Source organism: Trachypithecus francoisi, unplaced genomic scaffold, assembly GCF_009764315.1.
Source record: "Trachypithecus francoisi isolate TF-2019V2 unplaced genomic scaffold, Tfra_2.0 Lachesis_group15, whole genome shotgun sequence".
Classification (NCBI taxonomy): Eukaryota; Metazoa; Chordata; class Mammalia; order Primates; family Cercopithecidae; genus Trachypithecus; species Trachypithecus francoisi.
This window is the reverse complement of record NW_022681460.1, coordinates 112951071-112972061: the sequence shown is the minus strand read 5'-3', so window position 1 is coordinate 112972061 and position 20991 is coordinate 112951071. Positions and strand designations below refer to the sequence as shown.

At 60.6% G+C, this 20991-nt stretch overlaps 1 protein-coding gene across 9 annotated transcripts in view; it reads left to right on the top strand.

The window, feature by feature from the left end:
* The window catches only part of TSC2 (TSC complex subunit 2), a 41442-nt gene that overhangs the window by 18661 nt on the left and 1790 nt on the right, over positions 1-20991 (top strand). For 2 of the 9 annotated variants that reach the window (XM_033236146.1, XM_033236147.1), the window contains exons 16-38: positions 56-172; positions 4933-5055; positions 5882-5988; positions 6157-6307; positions 6615-6737; positions 7216-7350; positions 8560-8749; positions 9840-9933; positions 10109-10211; positions 10539-10633; positions 11680-11808; positions 13134-13298; positions 13393-13545; positions 13674-13786; positions 14284-14496; positions 15669-15872; positions 16506-16574; positions 17772-17893; positions 18304-18791; positions 19024-19099; positions 19303-19395; positions 20252-20438; positions 20809-20948. In XM_033236146.1, the coding sequence (XP_033092037.1) occupies positions 56-172; positions 4933-5055; positions 5882-5988; positions 6157-6307; positions 6615-6737; positions 7216-7350; positions 8560-8749; positions 9840-9933; positions 10109-10211; positions 10539-10633; positions 11680-11808; positions 13134-13298; positions 13393-13545; positions 13674-13786; positions 14284-14496; positions 15669-15872; positions 16506-16574; positions 17772-17893; positions 18304-18791; positions 19024-19099; positions 19303-19395; positions 20252-20438; positions 20809-20948 (3390 nt within the window). The remainder of the gene's footprint in view (positions 1-55; positions 173-4932; positions 5056-5881; positions 5989-6156; positions 6308-6614; positions 6738-7215; positions 7351-8559; positions 8750-9839; positions 9934-10108; positions 10212-10538; positions 10634-11679; positions 11809-13133; positions 13299-13392; positions 13546-13673; positions 13787-14283; positions 14497-15668; positions 15873-16505; positions 16575-17771; positions 17894-18303; positions 18792-19023; positions 19100-19302; positions 19396-20251; positions 20439-20808; positions 20949-20991) is intronic. The other 7 variants (XM_033236148.1, XM_033236149.1, XM_033236151.1 and 4 more) reach the window with 7 other exon arrangements.

The window sequence follows — 20991 nt, the reverse complement described above, 5'->3', positions numbered from 1 at the left end:
CTGCTGCCGCAGAGATCTGTGAGCCTGCATGTAAGTCCTGGCCTTCTCTTTAAAGGTGATGGCCCGCTCCCTCTCCCCACCCCCAGAGCTGGAAGAAAGGGATGTGGCCGCGTACTCGGCCTCTTTGGAGGATGTGAAGACAGCTGTCCTGGGGCTTCTGGTCATCCTTCAGGTGGGTGTCTGCAGGAGGCCTCAGCGCCCTGGCGCGTGGCTGGCTGTTGTCCACCAGCTGCATCTGCGTTGTGTTGGAGTCTCCCCAGCGGGAGCTGGGCCCTGCCTGGGTTTGCTGAGGGTGCAGTGGTCCCGGCAGGCAGCGGAAGCTTCCTGCTCTTGTGGAGGGATGGAAGGAGATCCTGTTGCTTGCCTCTCCTGGTCACAGCAGGGATGCAAGAGGCCCTGTTCTCCGCACTGAGCAGAGCCTGTCTGTGTGCTCCTGAGTCAGGGCCGGGACCATGTGCCATCCTGGGCACCCAGCATAGCACCTGGGAAGTAAGGGTGGCCTTCCATTCCCGCCCTGCAGTCTGTTTAGTATTTGCAGCTGTTTTGTTGAGGTTGGATTCACATATCATGCAATTTACCCATTCACAGTGAACAATTCAGTGGTTTTCAGTAAATTCACAGAACTCTGCAGCCATCCGCACAGTCAGCTTGAGAACCTCCTGAGCACGCCAGTAGTGCACGCTCCCGCCCCCGTTGCTCCCCTACCCCAGGCACCACCAAGCTGCTTCCTGCTTGTGTGGATTTGCCTACTCTGAACATTTCATGGAAGTGGAGTCCCACACAATTCATCCACAAGATGTTGGATGGTGGAACAATGTCCTGTCTTGTGACTGGACATGTAAGGGTTCTGATTTATCTTTTTTTTTTTGATGCAGTCTCCTCTGTCGCCCAGGCTGGAGCGCAGTGGCGTGATCTTGGCTCACTGCATCCTTCACCTCTTAGGGTTCAGGCAATTCTCCTGCCTCAGCCTCCCGAGTATCTGGGACTACAGGCGCCCGCCAACACACTCAGCTAATTGTTTGTATTATTAGTAGAGACTGGGTTTCACCATGTTGGCCAGGCTGGTCTCAAACTCCTGACCTCAGGTGATCTGCCTGCCTCAGCCTCCCATAGTGCTGGGATTACAGGCGTGAGCCCCCGCGCCCAGCCTACCTCTAGTTTTCAAAGCCTCACAGCATCACTTAGGGGTGATTGTCAGTGTCAGTATTGTGTAAAATACAACGTTTGAATCAGTTTGCTCAAAAGCTCATCCATAAGATGTTGGATGGTAGAACCATTTCCTGTCATGTTTATATGTCATGGTCTTTTATTTCTTGCCATGGAATTTTAAAGTGGTGATTAATTTTTTTTATTATTAATATTTTGAGATAAGATCTCACTCTGTTACCCAGGCTGGGGTGCAGTGCTGTGATCATAGCTTACTGCACCTTTGAACTCCTGTGCTCAAGTGATCATCCTGCCTCAGCCTCCCAAGTAGCTGCGACCATAGGCACACGTCGCACACCTGGCTGATGTTTTCATTTTTGGTAGAGATGGGGTCTTGCTGTGTTGCCCAGGCTGGCATCAACCTCCTGGCCTCAAGCAATTCTCCCACCATAGCCTTCCAAAGTGCTGGGATTTCAGGCGTGAGCCACCACGCCTGGCCGTGGTGTTTGATTAAAAACCAGGCCTCTGGCTGGGTGTGGTGGCTCACACCAGTAATCCCAGCACTTTGGGAGGCCGAGGCAGGTGGATCACGAGGTCAGGAGATCGAGACCATCCTGGCTAACACGGTGAAACCCGTCTCTACTAAAAGTACAAAAAATTAGCCGGGCGTGGTGGTGGGCACCTGTAGTCCCAGCTACTCGGGAGGCTGAGGCAGGAGAATGGCGTGAAGCCGGGAGGCGGAGCTTGCAGTGAGCCGAGATCGTGCCACTGTACTCCAGCCTGGGCGACAGAGAGAGACTCTGTCTCAAAAAAAAAACAAAAAAAACCAAAAACCAAAAACCAGGCATCTGCCGGGTGCGGTGGCTCATGCCCGTAATCCCAGCACTTTGGGAGGCTGAGGTGGGTGGATCACCTGACTTTGGGAGTTCAAAACCAGCCTGAGCAGCATGGAGAAACCCCATCTCTACTAAAAGTACAAAATTAGCCAGGCATGGTGGAGGATGCCTGTAATCCCAGCTACTCGGGAAGCTGAGGCAGGAGAATCACTTGAACCCATGAGGCAGAGGTTGCGGTAAGTAAGCACAGATCACGCCCATTGCACTCCAGCCTGGACAACAAGAGTGAAACAACATCTCAAAACAAAACAAAACGAAAACAGGCATCTCAGACCTCCTTGGTGTCTCATCCACACGAGCACCATGCTCTTTACTGACTGGTTGGGAAGGGGTGTGCTGGGCTGCGGGGGCCTATGGCCTGGAAGAACTGAGAACCTTCCTGCTTCTGCAGAGGGAAGGAAAAAGGTTCTGTTGCCCTTACTTGGAACTCCAGCCCTGGAGGCCTGAGGGTCTGGGCCGTAGAACTGAGGTATTTCCTAACTGAGGCAAAGTCCTGGTTTTGGCTGTTTTCATTTCTTTATTTTTTTGAGACAGTTTCACCACTATGTCACTGGAGTGCAGTGGCACGATCTCACCTCACTGCAACCTCTGCCTCCCAGGTTTAAGCAATTCTCCTGCCTCGGTCTCCCGAGTAGCTGGGACTACAGGCACCTGCCACCACACCTGGCTAATTTTTGTATTTTTAGTAGAGACAGGGTTTCAGCATGTTGGCCAGGCTGGTCTCGAACTCCTGACCTCAAGTGATCCACCCAACCCAGACGCCCAAAGTGTTGGGATTATAGGCATGAGCCATCGTGCCTGGCCTGTTTTCATTTCTTTTGTTATTGAAAAGTAACACAGTTGACTGTTGAACAGTATGGAGCTGGGGGTGCCGGTCCATGTGCAGGTGAAAATCCCCATCTAACTTTTGACTCCCCGGAAACTTTACCAACAGCCTGCTGTTGACTAGAAGCCTTGCCGATAACAGTCGATTAACGTACAGTTTGTATGTTTTATGTGTTATATTCTGTGCTTTTATAGTGAAGTAAGCTACAGAAAAGCAAATGCTATTAAGATGCTGGGCACTGTGGCTCACACCTGTAATCCCAGCCCTTTGGGAGGCCAAGGCAGGCAGATCACGAGATCAGGAGTTCAAGACCAGCCTGACCAACATGGTGAAACCATGTCTCTACTAAAAATACAAAAATTAGCTGGACGTGGTGGCGTGCACCTGTAATCCCAGCTACTTGGGAGGCTGAGGCGGGGGAATCGCTTGAACCCGGGAGGTGGAGGTTACAGTGAGCTGAGATCGCACCCCTGCACTCCTGCCTGGGCGACAGAGCAAGACTGCGTCTCAAAAAAAGAAAAAAATCATAAGGAAGGAAAATACATTTCCTATTCCTTAAGTGGAAGTGGCTCATCACCACGGTCTTCGTTCTTGTCATCCTCACGTTGAGGGGCTGAGGAGGAAGGGGAGGAGACGCGTGGTCTTGCTCTCTCTGGTGGGAGAGGTGGAAGAAATTGGCATGTAAGTGATCACTAAGGCCAGCCTTGTGCTGTTCAAGGATCAGCGAGTTTGATTCCCCTTTTCCTGCCTGCCCAGTGGGCCCACCAGGGCAGCACCTGCTGTTGGTCCCGTGTGGCCTTCCTGGAGTCGGGGGTGCCAGGCACTGTGTGAACCCCCACCTCCACCTCTTTTTTCTCCAAGGCAGGGATATTCCTTTTATGTCATAATATTTTGAGACAGGGAGAAACTGTTAATCATTTAATCATCTTTTTTTTTTTTTTTTTTTTTAAGATGGAGAGTCACTCTGTTGCCCAGGCTGGAGTGCAGTGGCACGATCTTGGTTCACTGCAACCTCTGTCTCCTGGGTTCAAGCAGTTCTCCTGCCTCAGCCTCCCAAGTAGCTAGGATTACAGGCATGCACCACCATGCCTGGCTAATTTTTTTTTTTTTTTTTTTTGAGACAGAGTCTTGCTCTGTCATCTAGGCTGGAGTGTAGTGGCGCGATCTCGGCTCACTGCAAGCTTCGCCTCCCGTGTTCGTGCCATTCTCCTGCCTCAGCCTCCCAAGTAGCTAGGATTACAGGCACCCGCCACCACGCCCGGCTAATTTTTTTGTTTTCAGTAGTGATGGGGTTTCAGCATGTTAGCCAGGATGGTCTCGATCTCCTGACCTCGTGATCCGCCTGCCTCAGCCTCCCAAAGTGCTGGGATTCCAGGCGTGAGCCACTGCGTCTGGCCTAATTTTGTATTTTTAGTAGAGGTGGGGTTTCTGCATGTTGGTCAGGCTGGTCTTGAACTCCTGACCTCGTGATCCGCCCACCTCAGCCTCCCAAAGTGCTGGGATTACAGGCGTGAGCCATCACACCTGGCCTCAGTCATTTCTTTAAATGATTCTTTAATCATTTAAAGGTGTTAATCATTTCTTTAAAAGAGTAACAGCGTAAGTTTTGTAAATGCTACCACTCACCTCCTGAGTGGGCTGGATTTCCCCTGGCTCCTGCTGGCCCCGGCCCCAAGGTTGCTGGAGGCACCAGGTGCTCTCACACCTTGCCTCACCTGTCAGGGAGGTTCCCTTGGCCTTTCAGGAAGGGCTGCCTGCACCTGGGATCGCCCCTGCAGCGCACGCTCCCTGCCCTATTCTGCCCCTCTGACATGCAGCTGGCGCTTCTCCATGGATGACTCTTCCTCACCTTTTGATCGTTGCCCTGATGAGATGGGCACGAGGTTGGGTTTTACTTTTTGCAGCTGTGGAGAGAGAGCCTTGGTGGTCCTGGGTTTGGGGGTCATGTGTTTTCAAGTGCGCGCTCTAGACAGGCCGTCCTGGCCCCTGCCCCTGGACAAGGTGCTGTCTTAGGGCTGCGTTTTCAGCCCCTGCGCCGTGGTGAGCTGCATCCTCTCTCTGCAGACCAAGCTGTACACCCTGCCTGCGAGCCATGCCACGCGCGTTTATGAGATGCTGGTCAGCCACATTCAGCTCCACTACAAGCACAGCTACACCCTGCCAATCGCCAGCAGCATCCGGCTGCAGGTACGGTGGTCTGCGGTGGGCAGCCAGTTCCTGGGGGCCCAGCCAGGCGTCCCCATCTCGGCAGATGCAGTTCGTGGAAGCTGCAGAGACAGCCCCAGGATGGGGCCTCAGCTGACCGTCCCTCCTCTGCACCCACTGTGGCCGCAGCCTTCCCAGCCCCTGGTGTCCTTCCCGCTGCCTGCAGTCCACGCATCTGTTCCCTGTCACTCTAAGCCGCACGGTGGCATAGGTTGGGGCAGAGAAAAGGGAGCACGGCGACTTCCGGGGCAGTGCATGGCCCTGACGCTCCTGATGCTGCAGAATGTGTGAAGGGCCTGCAGCAGAGGGCTGGGCAGGTGGGCAGCAGGGGCAGGGCTGTGAGGGCAGGGCTGGAGGAACTGCGCTGAGTTTGTCCTGCGGATGTTGGCACCAGGCTGAGCAGAGGTGACTGGGATGGGAGCCCTCCCTGCTAGAGCAGGTGCTTTCTGGGGCCATCCCTGTGACCTCAGAGTCCTGTTCAGCCTGTAAATGGAAGAAGTGGCAGGGCTGGAAGCTGAGCTCCGCTTTCTGGCAGTTGAGGGCGTGTGGTGCTGCCAGGGGAGCAAGGCGCCCATCTCCTCCATCCCAGGCGGGCCCAGCTGTGGTGGTGGGAACACCAGGCTCTGTGAGCTCTGAGGCAAGCAGGGAGGGAAGAGGATGTAGGTGCTGGGCCTCCGGTGTCACCAGGACAGCGTGTGGGTGTGTGCACATCAGCAGGTGGCCTTTTCTGAGTGCGGTGTGGTGCCGGACGTGGGTCTGAGCCTCTGCATGAGCCTGGCTCTGGATTTCACTGTCCTCTCCCTGACAGGCCTTTGACTTCCTGTTGCTGCTGCGGGCCGACTCACTGCACCGCCTCGGCCTACCCAACAAGGATGGGGTCGTGCGGTTCAGCCCCTACTGCGTCTGCGACTACATGTACGCGGGACCTCCCCCCCGGCCCATGAGGCTCAGGGCGTCAGAGGCACTGGGGCCATGGTGGCAGCTGGTTGCGTGTCTGAGGGATGTCGCAGGGTTGGGAGGAACCGAGTCTGTTCTGTTCCTTCTGTGGGGACTTGGCCTCAGCTGCTTCTCTTGCTTCTCCAGGGAGCCAGAGAGAGGCTCTGAGAAGAAGGCCGGCGGGCCCCTTTCTCCTCCCACAGGGCCACCTGGCCCGGCGCCTGCAGGCCCGGCCGTGCGGCTGGGCTCCCTGCCCTACTCCCTGCTCTTCCGCGTCTTGCTGCAGTGCTTGAAGCAGGTGAGTGGGGCCAGGCAAGGACTATCCGTCTCACGTTGGGCCGGGAGGACAGGGAGCCGCTCCCTGCCTGCTAGGCCTCCCTCCCTGCCTGGCCCGTGGAGGGCAACCGTCCCTCAGAGCTGAGCCTTCCCCCTTCGCTGAGCAGCTGCAGGAATATAGGTCTGTGCTGGGCAGGCTCCCCCTGGCTGAGAACGGGGCTCCGGGGCCCTTGCTGCCGTCCAGCCACAAGCAGAGCCTCAGATGCTAGGCTTCCACCTCTGTCTCCAGGGTCCAAAAGGCCCTGTCCTGACATCTCCTCTCCTTGCAGGAGTCTGACTGGAAGGTGCTGAAGCTGGTTCTGGGCAGGCTGCCTGAGTCCCTGCGCTACAAAGTACTCATCTTTACCTCCCCTTGCAGTGTGGACCAGCTATGCTCTGCTCTCTGCTCCATGGTAGCGTGGCCGGCCTGGGGTTGGGGTGGGGGAGGCGGTAGGATCCTTCCCCAAAAGACTGCGAGCCTCTGGGCAGAGCAAGTGAGACTCTCCGGGCTGGGGCTCCATTTCCCTCAGACTCAGCTGCACTCTGAAGCAGACTGTGCCTTTGGCAGGGTGGAGGGACCCCTGCCCCCACTAGCAGCTTTTGGGACCGACGTCAGAGGTTCCCTAGCCAAGGGCATGTCCCTGAGTGTGGATGTCTCTTGTCCTTTTCCTAAGCGGGGCTCCCATGCTGTTCACATCGCATTCCTGGTGTGTTCCTTGCAGACACTCCCACCACTCTGAAGGGAGACCCTTCGTAGGAGGGAGGCAGGAAGGCTCCCCAACCCCTTGGCCCCGTTTCCTGGGCCTGCGTTCCCAGGGCCTCCCCAGCTCCTCTGGTGACCCCATGATGTGGCTGCTGGGGAGGGGTTTCATGCCTGGATTTGGTCATCAGCTTTCAGGCCCGAAGACACTGGAGCGGCTCCGAGGCGCCCCGGAAGGCTTCTCCAGAACTGACCTGCACCTGGCTGTGGTTCCAGTGCTGACAGCATTAATCTCTTACCATAACTACCTGGACAAAACCAAACAGGTAGGAGGTCAGAGCAGGACAGGCCAGCTTGGTGGGGTCTGGGATTCCAGGGCTTGGCCCAGGCAGGCCCCACATTTTCCTCATAAATGGGTTTCTGCCAGGCCAGGGGTGAGCTGGCTCTGCTTCCCCGGCTGGCTGCCAGGTGCCCAGCGTGGGGGCATCTGATTCCCCCGGTGCTGCTAGCTCTCTCTCAGGCCTGGGAGCCCTCCAGTGTTCCCGTCTACCCCGACAGCGTCTCTGCTCCCTGCGGAGTGCTGCCTGGCTTGTCCCTGCTGTCCCGTGGGGCAGGTGGCCATGCGGGTGCTGGGCTGGTTCTGAGGCGCAGGGCGGGCAGGCCAGAGGCCCTGGCGTCTGCCTCCCTCCACACCCACCATCAGGTGCTGGAAACTCACAGGCACTGTGCCTTCACCCGCGATCTGCCTCAGGTCGCCATCCCAGTTGCATTCCTCCACACCTCTCTTTGACATGGCCCTCCGGGATGAGGAGCTGGCATCCTAGAGATTCTGGCTGGCACTCAGGGCCATGCCTGCCAGGAGCTGAGACTCGGCCCATCTGTGCCCCAGGCCTCAGCTCCTGACGGAGGCCCTGTGGGGAGCTGATGTCGGGTTCCTACCCCTCAGGCTCAGTCCCACCGTGTTGGGCCACTTCAGCCCCTCTGAGAGGCTCCCCAGGTCCTCACAGGTCTTGCCCCAAAGCATAGCCAGCCTTGCTGGGCTGCAGGTTCTGAGGCCTTACTGGCCCACAGTGTATCCGAGGGCTGAGGCCGGCTTTGGGAAACGGAAGCTGTTCCCGGGACACTGCCTGGCAGGCCATCTGGCCGCAGGCTCTGCCTGAGTGCTGCTCATCTGCTGCTGTCCTCATGGAAGACACTGCCCAGGGCTGGTGTGGGATGTGGCGGCCTCGCCACTTCAGGCAGCGCAGCCCCTTGCAACAGAGCCAGCCTATTAGGGCCCCAGAAGCAGGGGATGAGATCCCAGTGTGTCTGGGTTCTGTTGGCCTGTGGGATGGGGTCGGAATGCAAGTGACCGGAGCAGTCTGCTGTGCAGAGTCTGCTCGAGAAGCTCAGCGCCGGCGGCTCTGCCCCACAGGCATTCAGGGCCTTCCTAAGCCTTGGCCCTTCTCCCGGTGGAGCGCTCGAGGTTGGTGAGAGGGAGGCGAGGCTGCCTCTGCTGCGGGCGGGTGGGGCTTGAGGTGCCCTGTCTCCTGCAGCGCGAGCTGGTCTACTGCCTGGAGCAGGGCCTCATCCACCGCTGTGCCAGCCAGTGCGTTGTCGCCTTGTCCATCTGCAGCGTGGAGATGCCTGACATCATGATCAAGGCGTTGCCCGTCCTGGTGGTGAAGCTCACGCACATCTCGGCCACAGCCAGCATGGCCGTCCCGCTGCTGGAGTTCCTGTCCAGTGAGTGCCCGCCCGCCTGCACACGCGCCCCTGAGGTGTGGGCTGTGCTCTGTCTCAAATACCCCGGGCGGGCTTCTCTGATGCCCTCTCAGGACTGCTTGGGGAACCTGAATGTCTCACCTGCTGTTGCCTCAGGGCCTGGGTGTCTGCCTGGCTGCTGTGAGTGCTCTCCCTCCTGGCCTTGAGGGGTGGCTCCTCTCACCCCTCTAGTGTCCATGTGAACGTCCCTCCTTGAAGAAGTCTCTTCCCCCTGAGCTTTTGCCTGCCCTGTTTCTGGGCCTCCTCTCTGTCCATCAGAGCACACATTGCTTCATGGGAGCTTTGTTCGCTTCCCCCATACTGACTTCAGGAGCTCAGGTGCCTGCCCCTTCCGCTCAACTGCCTAGTGCACGTCTGGGCGGGCCCTCAGTGTTTACATGGCAGAAGGGCACTGCCCAGCATTGGGTGTAGAGGCTGGAGAGAAGACTGTGTGTACTTTGTGGGCCACATACGGGTCCTGTCAGTCTTTGTTTTGTTTATAATCCTTTAGAAGCATAGAAGCCTGGCCGGGCGTGGTGGCTCACGCCTGTAATCCCAGCAGTTTGGGAGGCTGAGGTGGGTGGATCACCTGAGGTCAGGAGATCGAGACCAGCCTGGCCAACCTGGCAAAAGCCCATGTCTACTAAAAATACAAAAATTAGTTGGGCATGGTGGCGGGTGCCTCTAGTCCTAGCTACTTAGGAGGCTGAGGCAGGAGAATCTCACGAACCCGGGAGGCAGAGCTTGCAGTGAGCGGAGATCACACCCCTGTACTCCAGCCTGGGCGACAGAGCAAGATTCCGTCTCAAAAAAAAAAAAAAAAAAAAGGTGTGGAAGGCTTTCCTCACAGGTCACACAAATGGCAGGCCACAGCTGGAATTGGCCTGGGAGCCGTGGTCGGCTGGCCATGGGATGGACAGCTGAGGCCAGGGTCGGGAAAGCCACGTACGTGTGACTGTGGCCTTCCCTCCTCTGCAGCACCCCATTGCTGTCGTGGGCAGAGCAGCCTGTTGGCCTTTAGAGGCGCTGCACGGGACCCCGGCTCCCCTGACCACTGTCTTTGTTACTGCAGCTCTGGCCAGGCTGCCGCAGCTCTACAGGAACTTTGCCGCGGAGCAGTATGCCAGTGTGTTTGCCATCTCGCTGCCCTACACCAACCCCTCCAAGTAAGTGGGCGCCCCAGGTCCTGTGCCTCCCAGCCGCAGCCCTGGCCACGCCTTGCAGCAGAAAGCCCTGGCAGCCTTAGTGCCCAAGGCCTGAGTGCCTCTGCTTTTTGCACTTCATGCCCTGGGGACGTTTCCCTGGTGCCAGGATGGAGTGCCAGCGCCCTTCTCATCTTAGGTTTAATCAGTACATCGTGTGTCTGGCCCATCACGTCATAGCCATGTGGTTTATCAGGTGCCGCCTGCCCTTCCGGAAGGATTTTGTCCCTTTCATCACTAAGGTAGGTCCAGGGCTGGCAAAGGCTGTGTCCTTTGATAGGCCAGGGCTTGCTTTGCCTTTGGCTGTCCATGGCTAGGGCAGAGTGATGACGGGCAGGCAGAGGGCAGTGGGAGGGTGTTTTGCGCTGTGCCTATGGCGCTGGGGGCTCTGCTGGGCAGCCTGCGGGGGTTTGGTGCACGGTGGGCATGGAGGGGTGGGAGCTGGTGCTGCCGCCCTGCCCTTAGTGAGCAGCTTGTGCCCGGCCAGGGGGCACCCGGCAGGCCTGTTGAGGGCCGGGCCTCCACCCCCCGTGGCCACCCCTCACTGTCCTGCCTGCCCACTCTGCCAGGGCCTGCGGTCCAATGTCCTCTTGTCTTTTGATGACACCCCCGAGAAGGACAGCTTCAGGGCCCGGAGTACTAGTCTCAACGAGAGGCCCAAGAGGTACGGCCTGCAGAGGTGTGCCTGGCAGCGGTGTGGGTGGGGAAGGACGTGGGGCTGTGGCCTGGCTGACGGTGCCTCCAGGTCAGTGAGTGGAAATGGGTCCTGTGGCTGGGGGGCCAAGGTGCCCTGGAGTATGTGAGGCAGGGCAGGACCTGCGAGGGCCGCTAACACCCCTCAGCGCCTCACCAGGTTGGCCATGGTGGCCTGCAGCACGGTAGCACCATGGCCTGGGTCCTGGCCGCTTGTGCCACACGCACCTACTTGTGGAGTTGGGGAATAGGGTGCAAGCTGTAGGCGCCTGAGCCCCTTGAAGGAGCCCGGCCTTGTCTGGGGCTACCCCCTCCTCTGCAGCCCCCAGCCTGCCGCCAGCCAGGGACTCTGCTTCACCATCACTGCCGCCTTGCCAGATCACAAAGAGCTGAGCTGGCCTCTGTGTTCTTGTTTGCATTTCATTTGAACGGCTTTCTCCTCCCATCCCCCACCTTCCTGCCCAAGCTATTTTGGCTTTCCCTAGATGGGAATACGGCATTTTCCAGCGTGACCTCAATTCGGAAGCTATTCTCTGCAGCCCCTGGGGCTCGGGGTCAAGCTCAGCCATTACAGCCAGAGACTCCTTTCTGGGGTCTTGGTTTCTTTTCCTAGTGACCTTCAGGGCCTGGCCACTGAGGCCTCAATGCCTCGTCGGTCAGAGCTGGGCGGTGTCTGCCTTCCGCGGGTGGTGGGGTCGCCTGGCCAGCACAGCCTGGAATCTGCCGTGGGGGTGGCCCACACACGTTTAATTTGCACTGATAAGTTTGTTTTGGTGTCATGCGTGAAGCCTTACTTTTTCTCAGTCATGTTTACCAGATGTATTATCATGCATTTTTGTTTTCTGTCTCTTCCCCGCTAACTGCCCTTTGGCATGGCTCTTTTGCTCTCACCCGCGGGATCTCTCCATCCTGACCCTGTGGCCTGGGACCTTTCCTCCTCACCCCTCCACTGGCTTGTTCTCCCCCTCCCGGGAGCTGGGCTCTCTGGGGCGTTGGGGCTCCTTCCTCACCCGATAGTCTGAGGATAGCCAGACCCCCCAAACAAGGCTTGAATAACTCTCCACCCGTGAAAGAATTCAAGGAGAGCTCTGCAGCCGAGGCCTTCCGGTGCCGCAGCATCAGTGTGTCTGAACATGTGGTCCGCAGGTAGCGGGACTGTGTCGGGTGGGGGGCACGGACCCTGGAGCTTGGCCCCGTGAGCACCTGGGTGGCAGTGCATGGGGCTGCTTGCATGACCTCGTCGTCTGCCCGTGTCCTTCCTGGCCAGCCCAGGGGGAGCTGGTGATGAGGGGTGGAAGGGTTGCATTCTGTCCCCAGGCCACGTATGAGCACGGGCTGGCTGCACGCATTCCCAGGCCCCTTTGGGGTGCTGCTCCGAGAGAGCCAGGCGTGCTGGGCAGCAGCCCCCACAGGCTGTCCCCAAGGGCCGCAATGCTGGTTGGGGGAGACACCACTCCTGGTTTTGGCCTTTTCGTATTCTCTAGAACGGACGTTTTTCCTTGGGCTCTCTTCTCAGCAGGGTTTATTTTTTGTTGTAGCTGAAAGGGAATAAGGGGCATTTGGGGAGGGTGCTGGGGTGGGGCCAGCCTGGGAGGGCCTGGGTGGGGGCTAGGATCCACCAGGACGTGGGCCTGGGCCCCAGGCCACAGCTTCAGTCAGTTCTCCCTGCGGTGTCTGCGTGCACATACGGGCTCTCAGGCTCTCAGCTGTCACCTGCCTGTGGGTCATGCTGCTGGCGCTGACAGAGGGGATATCTGTCTCCTCCTGGAAGACCGTTGCAGTCCAAGGGGTCCCACAGCCCTGAGTCCATCCACCTCCTTGCCTCAGGCCGGCCTCTGCTGTGCGGGACTTGGCCAGGGGTTGGGGTGGTAGGGGTGCTCGGTGAAGCTTAAAGCCGTTTTCTAGCACATTCTGTATCATGAGCAAAATATTGCCTAGGGGCTATGAAATTTGTATCAGAATGAACCCCGCATAAGGCTCTTCCCTGTCACTTATGTGTGACTGGTCGCTGGGTGTGGAGCCCAGGCGGCCGCTTGCCTGCCTGAGAGTGAGGGTGAAAGGCCACGTGGGGACCCCAGAGCTCTGCGTGCTCGCCAGAGGCAGCCTGCGGGCAGAATGCAATGTGGCCTGTCTGCGTGGCCTCCGCCTCTCTGCATGACCACACTGTTTAACCATGAGGCCGTAACTTAGTGCTCCCATGGGCTTTGGTGAGGGGATGTCCGTCTCTCTAGCCTCCTGAGTCTGCTCTGACCAATGGGCCTGGTCTTCCCTAGCCAGCGTCTCCCCGTTCTCTGGGATGATGTGGTCCACGTGATTCTCAAGCTGAGGCTCGCTGGGCCGCCCACGCCCTGTTGGGTTCTTTCCGAGCGAGGTCCTCAGCCGTGCATGCATTGAGCTTTGATCCCTTGGTGATAGGTGGCTCGGCCCGCCCTGCCTGGCACCCTGACCCCGGTTGCGGCCTCTCCCTCCAGCAGGATACAGACGTCCCTCACCAGTGCCAGCCTGGGGTCTGCAGACGAGAACTCCATGGCCCAGGCTGACGATAGCCTGAAAAACCTCCACCTGGAGCTCACAGAAACCTGTCTGGACATGATGGCTCGATACGTCTTCTCCAACTTCACAGCTGTCCCGAAGAGGTCCAGGCAGCACTCCAGGGCTGGGCAGGCCTGCGGGAGCCGAGGCCTCCGGAGCTCCACGGGCGAGCTGGGTTTTACACTCCCTGTCTTCTAGGTCTCCTGTGGGCGAGTTCCTCCTGGCGGGTGGCAGGACCAAAACCTGGCTGGTTGGGAACAAGCTTGTCACCGTGACGACGAGTGTGGGAACCGGGACCCGGTCGTTACTAGGCCTGGACTCGGGGGAGCTGCAGTCCGGCCCGGAGTTGAGGTGACTGCACCACCTTTCTCTCCATGCTTGCCAGCCTCGACACTGGCTGTCCCAAGCCCATGTCCACGAGGCACCCTCGTGCCAACCTGGAGACTGAGTCCACCCTGTGCTTGGGATTCTCTTCTCAGCTCCAGCCCTGGCATGAATGTGAGACAGACGAAGGAGGCGCCGGCCAAGCTGGAGTCCCAGGCTGGGCAGCAGGTGTCCCGTGGGGCCCGGGACCGGGTCCGTTCTATGTCAGGTGAGCCTTGGCCCCAGCTACTCCCACACAGGCCCCAGGGCTCCCTCAGTTGCTGCTGCTGGTCCCAGTGTTCAGGAGGGCCCCTTGAGCCCAGGGGCTGGGGTGGCTGGCTTCAGGCCTGGCCACATCCTGACTTGGGGGTGAGGCCTCCACAGCTTACCTACAGCCATGGAGTGGTGGAGTGCGGCCCGCTTGCTGCAGAGGGGCCTGTTCTGGGAGCTGGTGTTTCCTGTGGGTCTTAAGCCCGGCTCAGTCCTGGAGCCCCCTCTGCTCCAGTGAGCCATGGTCTGACTGCAGGACAGGTTTTGGGTCCCTCCCTGTGGCCCTCGGTCCACTGAGGCCAGTGCTGTGGTGGGCTGTGCTTTGAGGGCAGAGCTGCCACCCTCTCTGGCTCCCTGTGGCACTAGCCTGCCAGGTCCGGGGGTGGTATTCAGCTTTAGGCTGGTGGTTTTGCATCAGGTAAGTGGTGGTCACCAGTCCTCCACCCTCCTCTTCAGGGGGCCATGGTCTTCGAGTTGGCGCCCTGGATGTGCCAGCCTCCCAGTTCCCGGGCAGTGCCACTTCTCCAGGACCACAGACTGCACCAGCCGCGAAGCCTGAGAAAGCCTCAGCCGGCACCCGGCTTCCTATGCAGGAGAAGACGAACCTGGCAGCCTACGTGCCCCTGCTGACCCAGGGCTGGGCGGAGATCCTGGTCCGGAGGCCCACAGGTACTGGGCGGGGCTGGCCTGGGCCCCATCCCTCTGCCAGTCACCCACAGAGCTGTGGACACACAGGGGTGATTGCAGACTTGGTCCTCTTGGGGTATTTGGGGGTAACTTCCCCCCCACCCCGAGACTAGAGTCTCGCTCTGTCGCCCAGGTTGGAGTGCAGTGGCGCCATCTCGGCTCACTGCAAGCTCCGCCTCCCAGGTTCACGCCATTCTCCTGCCTCCGCCTCCCGAGTAGCTGGGACTACAGGCGCCCGCCACCTCGCCTGGCCAATTTTTTTGTATTTCTAGTAGAGACGGGGTTTCACCGTGTTAGCCAGGATGGTCTTGATCCCCTGACCTCGTGATCGGCCTGCCTCGGCCTCCCACAGTGCTGGGATGACAGGCGTGAGCCACCGCCCCGGCCATTTGGGGGTACTTTTAAGTCTCCGGAGGTGAGCTGTGAGGGGCGACCCAGGTGGCCGAGGTGGGGCAGGGCCTGTAGTGAACCAAGTGGCCTCCGCGGCAGAGAGTCGCCCTCCCCGCCGGGAGGCTGGCGGTCTGAGATCCACGTGCTCCTGGGCAGGAGGTGCTTCTCAGAGGCCTCAATCCTTGCCGTGCAGACGGCTTTTTCCCTGTGTCCTCACAGGGTCTTTCCTGCATGTCTGCGTGTCCATCTTCTCAGGAGGAAAACAGTCGTGGCCTGGGGTCCACTCTGGTGCCTTGTTAGCCTTCATTACCTTTCTGAAACCCAGTCTCCAAGACAGTCCTGTTCGGAGTTCCTGGGGTTGGGATTAAAGCACATCAACATGGAGGCACAGCTCAGCCTCTTCCCAGGGGCAGACGGAGGCCTTTGCAGAGGCCCAGAGCCCAGGGGTGCCTGGGTGTGGCTGAGGGGTGCGAGGAGTGGGGTTCCGGCCCTCGTGGAGGCCTTGGGTCCGGACTGTGAGGGTGTGGGCTGGAGGCTGCCGCTCCGAGGTGCCTCCCCAGGCTTGGCTGAGCCTGGCCTCGGGGCAGGAGCTGATGGGGACAGCAGGGTGGTGGCCGCCAGCGCTGGCTCTGACATGGTGGTCCTGAGGATCGTGGGAGGGAGCATCAGGGCAAAACCAGGGCCCAGCCAGGAGGCCTCCCGGGGGCCAGGGATGGGCGTGGGGCGGCGCTGGCCTCAGGCCAAAGGTGCTGCCGCCTCTGCAGGGAACACCAGCTGGCTGATGAGCCTGGAGAACCCGCTCAGCCCTTTCTCCTCGGACATCAACAACATGCCCCTGCAGGAGCTGTCCAACGCCCTCATGGCAGCGGAGCGCTTCAAGGAGCACCGGGACACAGCCCTGTACAAGTCGCTGTCGGTGCCAGCGGCCAGCACGACCAAACCCCCTCCTCTGCCTCGCTCCAACACAGGTGAGTGGCATGGCGGGCCTTAGCATGGGCTCTGCTCCCACTGGCCTGGTGCTCCTGGTGACGGCAACGTGGCTCCCCTCCGCGGAGGGCACCTACACGGCTGGGAGTGGTCCCTGGCCTGCCTCAGCACAGTCATTCTCCGATGCCGAGGAGAAGGCTGGCCTATGGGAGCTGCCTGCCCTGCTCAGGAAACTGGAGCTGGCGGTGTCAGAAGCAGTAGGGCCCCTGTGGAGCCTTTGCCCAGCACCCTCCACGGGGAGTCTAGCACTGCCAGCTCCAGGAGGCTCCGCGGCAGCCTCCCTCCCTGCCTGGGCCCGGGTTTGGACACCTAGGCCCGCCTGCATACCCTGGGCCCCCACCCCACTTGGCACCATGCTTCTCGCCAGACCCTCTGGCCCTTCTCTGTGGCTGTAGATGGCACTTAGCAGCCTAGGATGTCTACTCACGGGAGGAGGGAGGCCCAGCCCTCCTCAGGTCCGCCCGAGCAGCTTCCAGCTCAGGGCCCTGTGCACACCCCTGCCGGCCGCTGGCCCTGCCCTCTCTCCTCTGCAGGCACGGGGCCTGTGCTCTCTGCTCGACCTGTGTGTAGCCCCTCCTCCTGCTGACGTGGCCGCGCACGGGCTTCCCTTGCAGTGGCCTCTTTCTCCTCCCTGTACCAGTCCAGCTGCCAAGGACAGCTGCACAGGAGCGTTTCCTGGGCAGGTATTGGCGCGCCTCTCGAAGGGAAGCGGTTCGCTGCAGAGCGCCACTCTGCCTCATAGATGCTGTGCTCATCGCCTCATCCGCCCACCCCCATGGTCCGTCTGACCTCCATTGCCCTGGGGAGCAGGTCCCGACTCGCATGAGGACGTCTGTGCAGAACGCCTTGGCTTAGCCAGCGGGATCCCCTTGACTTGGTCCTTTTGTGGCTGAGCCCTGTCTCTGCGCTGTGCAAGGACGCCCAGCTTCAGGCCCGAGGGGTGGGGGTGGCCTCAGTCTCCATGGTGACATCAACTGAGCTGCAGACTCTGATGGGTGCCAGCTCTTTAGGGGGAAGCCCGCCCCGGGCCTCCGCCAAGCTGGCCTTGCCCTGGCCTCTGGAACCCACAGATAGGGCGGCGTGTGCCTCGCGTCCCAGGTTGACCAAGGGCCCTGCAGACTGACCTCTGCCTGTTGTCCCCAGGCCCTGGCAGGGAGTGCTGTGACCTGCATGGTGCTCCCCTGCCAGGTCTCCACGTGCGGACAGGAGCAAGTTCGGAAGGGCTGCGTGGGACGGGCCCTGGGGCGGGTGACTGTGTGTGTGCAGGGCTGTGTGGGCTCCTGGGGGCTGTGTTGTTCCCCTCTGTTGCTGCTTCTACTCTCTTTCCCCCTGCCCTGACGCTGGCACAGGAAGTACTGCTTTGGGACCTCACACCCTCTCTCCTTAGTGTCCCCAGCTGTTGGGTCTGGCTTGGAGTTGGAGGGTGAGCCTCTGCTCTTGGGAGCGGGCTCCCAAGTCTGTTTGCAAATAGGGAAGAGGGACTTCCCCCACGTCATGGCGTCTCTGCCTCTCTCCTCGGTTATGGAGGGCTGGTTCTAGGTGCCCCCTCTTCTAGAGCTGAGGCCCATCTTGGGCGGAGAGTGTCTTGCCCCTGCCTACCTGGAGGCACAGGGGTGGCTGCTGGTGGACTCTAGGGTGGGCAGAGCCGGTTGCCTGCCCAACCCCCAGGAGCTCATGCAGGAGATGTCTGTGTCAGGGTTACGCCCGGGCCCTCCCAGTGTCTTCCCTGCCCGCTCGGTGGACGGCAGCAGTAAGCAGAGCCCTGGGGAGGCTCGCAGGGCTGCTGTCCCTCTGGTCAGAAGGCTGGTTCTCGGAGCCTTCTGTGAGCGCCAGGGCCTGGCCTAGCCCCACATCCAGCAGCCCCGTCTGTGTCCTCCCAGACTCTGCCGTGGTCATGGAGGAGGGAAGTCCTGGCGAGGTTCCTGTGCCAGTGGAGCCCCCAGGATTGGAGGACTTTGAGGCAGTGCTAGGCGTGGACAGGCGCACAGACGCCTACAGCAGGGTGAGTGTGGCTCAGAGCCTAGACCCTCCTGAGCCCTGGGGTCTCCTCGTGGGAGGCAGGGCTCTGCGTGGGTGTGCCTGCACCCGGGGAACTGGCTCTGTGAACTTGGGTGAGATGTTCTTCCACATCCTTTGTGCACAGACGGTCTGCACTTCCCAGCCGTCCACCTGGGCCGGCCCCTGGCTGCTGGGCAGCCTGTGGTCTCGGGATGCTGATACCTCAGCTCGCGCAGTGTGGGGCACAGCTGGTGGTGGTGCTGCTGCTTCCCGGGTGGGGACCATAGCCTGGTGCTTTGGCCGCTCTGTGGCCCCGGGACAGAGGACAGATAGGGCCTCACCACCTCCAGGGCAGCCCCAGGGAGGCCCGAGGGTGCCTCCTGACGGGGTTCTCTTTGGGATGGTCCTTTTTAGTCGTCCTCAACCTCCAGCCAGGAGGAGAAGTCATTCCACGCAGAGGAGCTGGTTGCCGGGGGAATCCCCATTGAACGAGCCGTCTCCTCGGAGGGTGGCCGGCCCTCTGTGGACCTCTCCTTCCAGCCCTCGCAGCCCCTGAGCAAGTCCAGCTCCTCTCCCGAGCTGCAGAGCCTGCAGGACATCCTCGGGGACCCTGGGGACAAGGCCGACGTGGGTCGGCTGAGCCCTGAGGTTAAGGCCCGTTCACAGTCAGGAATCCTGGACGGGGAAGGTGCTGCCTGGCCAGCCTCGGGCGAAGACAGTCGGGGCCAGCCCGAGGGTCCCTTGCCTTCCAGCTCCCCCCGCTCGCCCAGTGGCCTCCGGCCCCGCGGTTACACCATCTCCGACTCGGCCCCATCACGCAGGGGCAGGAGGGTAGAAAGGGATGCCTTTAAGAGCAGAGCCACAGCTTCCAATGCAGAGAAAGTGCCGGGCATCAACCCCAGGTGGGCCTCTTGCTTCCGGGTGGGGCTCCTGACACCCGTCTTGCGGGAACCTGGTGCCTCAGTTGCCCCAGGCCGAGCAGGCTGGGGAGGGTCCTCACCTGTGCCCTAGGGCTGGCTGGAGCCCCTGGGAAGGCGGTGGAGTAGGAGATGGCCAGGTTCTGTGTTCCTCCCTGGGCTGTGGCTGCCCTGGCCAGGCCCTCACCTGGGTGCCCACTGTCTCCTCCCTGTGCAGTTTCGTGTTCCTGCAGCTCTACCATTCGCCTTTCTTTGGCGATGAGTCAAACAAGCCAATCCTGCTGCCCAATGAGGTAGGCGTGGCCTCCCTCTCCTGCAGTCTGCTGGAGCGTGTGGCTCCGGGGAATGGTGGGGGGCCCAGCTCTGTTGCTCAGAGCTCAGGCTTACAGAGGGCTCTGGCCTCGGCTCCCTGTGGCAGCCTGCTGTGACTAGCCTGGGTGAGGCGGCTTCCCATGGACAGGCATCTGGGGCTCAGGCAGGGCTCTGTGTGCCACAGTCACAGTCCTTTGAGCGGTCGGTGCAGCTCCTCGACCAGATCCCATCATACGACACCCACAAGATCGCCGTCCTATATGTGGGAGAAGGCCAGGTGAGGCTACAGGGCCAACCTAGGTGCCTGGACAGGGCCAGCTGGGTCTCAGCCTGCAGTGGGTGGGAGTCTGGGCCCCCTATGCCCCGCGGAGCTCAACACTGCTGGGTCCCCTAGAGCATGAAGTGCTCATTGAGCTCTGTGCCACGTGCTGCTCTGAGTGCTGGGGACCCAGGCGCCAGTGACAGGTCAGCATGTGAGCACCCGGCACGCCAAGGAGTCAGAAGGACTGGGCGGGTGGCACCGGTCGCGGGGCTGGGGAGGGTGCTATTGGTCAGTGAGCTGACAGCTAAGTGGTGAGGGAGAGGGCAGGGGGAGCCTGCATAAGGGGTAGGGGCACCCTGCACAGCAGCAGCAGGTGCAGAGGCCGGGGGCACCCTGCCCAGCCGGAGCATCTGTGCTGGGCGAGCACGGGAGCCGACAGGGTAGGCAGCCTCAGTGCCCTAGAGGCTGCACCTTCATCCCAAGGGAAAGGGTAGGGCCTGGGCTGCTTCTGACTCAGCCGAGTCTCAGTGAGTCCCTCCTGCTGTGTGGCTCGTGGAGGTGGGTGGTGACGGTCTCTGTGGGAGCACGGTAGGCCCCCGGGGGCAGGCTGCTGAGAAGCCAGGGCCCCGGCTGTGCTTTGAGGGTGGAGCTCCCCGATTTTGCTGGCCAGGCGTATACGGGGCTGAGGGAAGAGAGGGAGTTGAGGATGACACCTGGTGTCTGGCCTGGGTGGCTGCTGGAATGGATGGTCCCGTCTGCCTCAGGGATCAGAGTGGGGGCTCCCGGCAGAGCCCACTGGGCACCCCCACCCTCTGCGGGGCGGGGCCTGGCCCAGGAGTGATGCCACCTTGTCTCTCGTCTCTCCCCACAGAGTAACAGTGAGCTCGCCATCCTGTCCAACGAGCATGGCTCATACAGGTACACGGAGTTCCTGACGGGCCTGGGCCGGCTCATCGAGCTCAAGGACTGCCAGCCAGACAAGGTGTACCTGGGAGGCCTGGACGTGTGTGGTGAGGACGGCCAGTTCACCTACTGCTGGCACGACGACATCATGCAAGGTGTGGCCTGGCCCCCACCCACTCCTGCTGGCTCCCACCCACTCCTGCTGGCTCCCATCTCGTCCTGCTGCCGCACGCCTCGGGGCACGGCCCCGCCATCCCCACCCTCCCCACCCTCTCCAGCTCTCCAGCTCTCCAGGCTTCAGGGTCCGAGCTCAGCAGCATGGGCATGGAGGCAGTGATGGGGCTGGCGGCTTTGCTTCCCGAAGCCCTGTCCCTGGGGAAGAGCCGAGGGCCACTGGCTAGGCACCAGAGGACGTGGCCCCGCAGGCCCCCAGAACCTCTGGAGGAATCAGGAGGTGCCCCGGTGCGAGGCACAAAGGGCCTCAGCACTGGCCCCACAAACCCATCTGGCTCTGCTCGCCCGCAGCCGTCTTCCACATCGCCACCCTGATGCCCACCAAGGACGTGGACAAGCATCGCTGCGACAAGAAGCGGCACCTGGGCAACGACTTCGTGTCCATTGTCTACAATGACTCTGGCGAGGACTTCAAGCTCGGCACCATCAAGGTGAGTGAGGTGCTGTCAGGGGGGCTGGGTCCCAGGCAGGTGC